The 5681-nt window shown below is 27.5% G+C and overlaps 1 protein-coding gene across 2 annotated transcripts in view; it reads right to left on the bottom strand.

The window, feature by feature from the left end:
- Positions 1-3706: 3706 nt before the first annotated feature.
- LOC100167661 (disco-interacting protein 2) overlaps positions 3707-5681 on the bottom strand; it is a 95565-nt gene continuing 93590 nt past the window's right edge. For both annotated transcript variants that reach the window (XM_008191702.3, XM_003240909.4), the window contains exons 18-19: positions 4918-5041; positions 3707-4838 (exon numbers count right to left, since the gene is read on the bottom strand). In XM_008191702.3, the coding sequence (XP_008189924.1) occupies positions 4586-4838; positions 4918-5041 (377 nt within the window). In that variant the 3' untranslated portion in view covers positions 3707-4585. The remainder of the gene's footprint in view (positions 4839-4917; positions 5042-5681) is intronic.

Here is a 5681-nt window from a genome sequence, read left to right as displayed (position 1 = left end):
ATACATGAATAGAAACAAAATACAGTTAAAAATATGAATGTGTAAGTTTTCGAAATTCATGTTTTAACTGACCTAACCACGACTAGAGACGACAAACTTAAAAGTATATATTATATATTTTATACTTTATAGCAATAATCAAGTGCAAAATTTAAAAATATAGCCAATATAGGTACATATGCCTTTGTTATCAAATACCTATGTAGAAGAAATAAAGAAAAAATCTTATTAATATATTGATGAGGTAATTGGGAATTATATTTAATTTTGCTATCTTCAGATTATATAACGTTGGTAATAAACAGGAAAAAAAATCCCCAAAGCAAATACTTATATTGTTATATATAATAATTGTACATCTTAAAATACTCATAAAGTCATAACTCGTTTTAAAATTAAAATATAATAAAAAGCCTATGATATTACCTAGATAATAATCTCACCTTTAAACTTTATAAGAGGTCAGTTTATTCCAATATTGAAACTAAAAACTAATTATGTAATAAATTATACTTAGCTTTTCTCAGTTGGCTTTAAAAAAATCCATCAAGTTAAAAACATTTTGAAATTTTTCGTTTATACGTAAATATTACTATATCAGTATAAAATAAAAATAATCCATTACAAAAACACAAACATTTCTGTTCTATTTCTTGATAACACAATTTTGTGTATATTAAATATAAATATATTTTATTAAGTTGTAAATTATGTATTATGCGAGTTGCAATAATTATAAATGTTTTTAATAAAATTAATAATTTTAAATTACAAATTGACAATTGTTATGTTTTAATGTTATATAACTTATAATATACTATATGAAGGTCATGTACTCATATTTATGTATTATGACATTCAATTTCTATACGATATAAAAAAATATATTTGTTAAATTATTAATTTGAGATGAGTATATAGTTTAAATTATTAAATAATAGTTAAGTAAAAGTGTACATTATGATAAAAGTTCAATAAAATTATTCTTTTAAATTTATAAATTAGAAACTAGAAAGACAAATTCCTTCACCTTTTATGTGATTTACATACTAATTTAAAAAAAATAGATGAACTTTTTTTAAACTGAGTTAAGTTAATATTTTTTTCTATATGAACTTTTAACTTATCGAGTTAAATTTATAATTTGTTAACTGTTAACTTTTAACTTATTGATCTTGTGTCCTCTTAACTTAACTTGAGTTAATTATTTTCATTAACTTGTCCACCTTTGTAATATAGTAATATATGATATAAGTGTGTATAGGTATAATAAGAGTATAGGTAAATGAAATATATCATTATAAACGGCGGCACGTGTGCACTGGATTTTATCTACTTTTATGTGCCTATTAAAAATTCATTAACAATTTTTATCTTATATTCACATTAAACCATCACTGTGAACGGTTTGTATGATATTGAAATCGATACTAATAACTAGCCAGTAATAGACTATCTGTGAGTTCAGACTTACGGGTTAATCTATCAACTGTAGAGCCAGATTTCAAAAAATTAAGTGCTAGCAAACAAGCTCAAGGAACGCATTAAAACTAAATTTTTAACTTAATATATTTTTTTTATATATATATAGGTATATAGATACATTGTATGGCACATGCCGATTAAAATAAATAGACATTTCCAATCTTTTCGTTTTACTTACTTGGTTAATTCGTATTTATATTATGTAAACATTGTAAACATATATGACTAAGTTGACATTTGGGGGACGGTAAAAGAGTGGTTGAGAGGTCAAGGGGTACGCAAATGAAAAAAAGGTTGAGAAACGCTGGTCTTATTTTATATTTATCAATATTAATAATTATACCATCCCAATTGTCACCGGGAAGCAGTCGGGCAACAACCGTTATTGTCGCCCCCACTGTGTCAAATACCTACCCGTGTAATGAAGCCATCGCCCCTGCGCCACAAATTGGCCGCCGACTATAGTTGTTATTTGGGATAGGAGTACTATAATAGGCATCTCTCGAATTTTAACAATTTAAACAACTTAGATACAATAAATTATAATATGTACACAAAAACACACACACACACACCCACGACCCATACACTCGGGTATTTCTGGTCGAGATAGTCACGGACGGTCGTGAGAAGGCCACAGCCCACAGTAGTTAAAACTCGCCACCGCTAGAGTCCAGTGTCAGACCTCTGCCGACACTCAGCAGTAAGTTGTCACTGGTGCCTATTTGCTAGGTATAATATATAATATACCGACACTTACCCACCTTTTTATTTATAATAATATTACACTTTTAACAAATTTTCATATTTTTTCTAGATTAGGTACTTTTAAAAAGTAAATACTAAGAAATAAGAATTTCGATCTCCAAAATGTACCAACTAAATCCAATGTTCTACCAAAAAACCTCCACCAAAGTTGATGATCAGAAGATTTTTCCGCTATGACAGTCGAGAAGTTGAAGCTGTTCAAACTATTTGAAATACCTCACCCAAACGTCTAAAACTATCAGACCGGACAAAATAAAAATAAATTTGTAGCTATAATTATATTATTTACTCAATTTTTCAATAAATTAAAAAACAATAATTTAGATATCTACCTATTACTTACCTTAATTTAGATTTAATAGTGATAATCTTAAGACTACAACATGTCTAAATAGAAAATAATAAATACTAAAATGAGTAATTACTTAATGTGGTCAAACTAATATAAATGTTGTTATGTGTATTAGATAAATAATTGCGACAGACATAAATACAGTAGGTACTATTATTGGTAAATGCGGTTGGTACCTACACATATAGGTACTCCAGACTCCAGCTATAAAATGATTTATGTTATTATATTATTAATTACAACGTAGGTACCTTTTAATTTTGTTATATAATAATTAGGGATGGGCCGATACCACTTTTTACCGATATCCGATATTCCGATATATGCAACAGATAAAAAACCGATACCCGATATATTTGAAAACCGCAACATTTTTAGCATAAACAATGAACCGATATCAAAATATCACCGATACTATCAACCGAAATACTATTATCATTTTACATTTCACTATTACAATTTATATTCAATGCTATTATGCTGATAGATTTGGTTTTTTTTTTTTGGTATCGGTTCAAATATTGGTTTAAAAAAAAATCCAATACCGATAAACCCGATACTATCAATATCGGTTTTAGTATCGGCCCATCCCTAGTTTTAAGTGTTCCATAAATAACTTTATGTATAATGTCTAATAATGTAAATGTAACAATATATAAACGGTGATTGTGCAAGCAAGTCTATCCCACTTTTAATGCTGAATATTTAAAGGATTGGAGGGGAACACTTTCTTAACCGACATCTGATGTATGGAGACTGAGTTCCTTTGCGTCCTCACCCCACTTTAACTCCTGATTTCAATTTGACATTTTTAAATAATAAATATTATTATTAAAAGTGGGCCAGTTATTGATGTAATATTTGTTATCAATCTTTACCACGGACTAAGTCAACACTGATCAATACATTCAACAGTCATGCTTATCCAAAAATAATTTATTCTAATAATTGAATATTCTTTCAATTACAAACTGACAATTATTATTCAATTAATAGATTATTTAAAAAAGTTTAAATGCAGGTATCCAATGATAATCATGATACATTATGGTAAACAATTAAATAGAATACAAACAAGTGGAAAATAAAAATCAACACGTGTCATATTATTTTTTTTTTATTTATACATAAAAAAACACGCACACAACACTCACACACATATATATGCACTCACACAAGGTACAACCAAAGTTTCAATTATATATTATATATTAAAGGTAATCAAAATTATGAGCACTAATACACATTTTGGCATCTATTATTTATTGTGTACAGAAAAGATGAGTCTAAAATTATAAATAAAACAAAACGCACATTCATACACAGTGCAAGATTCACTGTTGATTCACAATAGTTACTTATGCATAAATGCATAAATATATACTAAATTTATTATAATATGTACAAAAACATTGAGACATGGTGAGGTTGACGTGTATGGTACATGCGTGTGTTACATACATACACACACACATGCACACTAGTCACAAATAATATTATCAATTAAGATTGCACAATATTCATATATTTATATAATATATAAATGTTTATTATGTATAATAAAGAATAAAAAGCTACGCAATGTTAAATGGTTATAATTATGTCTTTTTTTTTTTAATTTAAATTTTAAGTTTTTAACATATGACTAGGTCATACATACAGTTTATATCATTGAAGAAAAAAAGAGAATGTTAAGGTGAAATGGTGGCCTGAAATTTTATCACAACCATCAGACGCACAATATGGCAACTTAAAATAACAAAAATAAAATCATCTATCATACAATTATTATACATCGAAATCAGAGTTCAATAATAATAATATAGTCTACTGTTTTGGAATTTTGTTCTCTTTTCAAATTCGATTATAATTAAGATTTCTATTTAACGTGTATTGTTATAATAATAATAATAATAATTTTGTATATCACAACTATAAATTTATCTAAAAACAAAACTAGACCCCTTGATTTAGAGGCGATCACATATTATATGCTACATAAATAGGGTCAAGTTGGTCAGCTAAGAAGCCATCACGCAGATGCATGCGCTGTTTTTCGCCGCGGGAATTTATTGGCACCACCCCTGGATCAACTACCACAGCAACGCCAACAATTAAATGATGTTCTTCGAGTACAACATTAGTCACTAATGGTACCAAGTCAAGTGCTTCGCTCTCATTGCCATCCAGTTCAACCACGACTACTAAGAGATTGGTCCAAGCAAACACAGCACTAAAATCATAATATAGTAAGATTAATATCAAACACTCAAATAATAAGAATATTTATGGTAAATCGTATAACATCTTACCATTCTGCAATCTTTCGATGACATCGCATTACACTGTTTTCAATATCAATCGGATGATAACGCATGCCTCGTAGAATAATTGTTTCATCCAGAGCACCAACCACAAAAACAGCATCATGAAGCTCTAAATAAATAAAATATGAAACAATATTTAAAAACATTTTATGTGATTCAAATTAATAGGTTATAGGAAATTCCTAAAAATGTTAATTCAATGATTCATTAAAAAAATTACCCAGTTAGAGTTAATTTTTAGGAGAAAAAAATTCACTCATTCTTACATACATGCATTCTTTAGTATGGTAATATAAAATTTATTTAAGTATTCATCTCTTTCTGAAGATTCAATTAGAGTTCAAGTATTTAAAATAGTTTTAAGTTACTTAAATAATACCTATTGGATGATTTTTTGTTTTGTTTGTTTAATTTATTTACGGTTTTTAATTAATAAGATATAAAATGCATTTCATTATACTTTCTTTGATTGAAGTTTCAAATACACTATAAAGAAATTAAAACTAATTAATAAATAATTTGGTGATGTATAAAAACAAAACTAATCTAACATCATTTAAAAAAGATTGAGGAATTGAAATGTATTTTTTATTTTTCAAACCACTATCTATGTATATTAAAAAAAAATCCATAAGTTTTAATCTTAAGAGGACGCTACACCCGCATACGTTGTCTCCGTCTTACAAATGTACGACAGGGCAAAAACTGTTTTGCGCGAGACAACTTTTCTAGCACCATATTTGTTATAG

The sequence above is a fragment of the Acyrthosiphon pisum genome, chromosome A2 (genome assembly GCF_005508785.2).
Source record: "Acyrthosiphon pisum isolate AL4f chromosome A2, pea_aphid_22Mar2018_4r6ur, whole genome shotgun sequence".
Classification (NCBI taxonomy): Eukaryota; Metazoa; Arthropoda; class Insecta; order Hemiptera; family Aphididae; genus Acyrthosiphon; species Acyrthosiphon pisum.
Note: the sequence above shows the minus strand (reverse complement) of the source record. Positions and strands in the feature narration are given on the sequence as shown.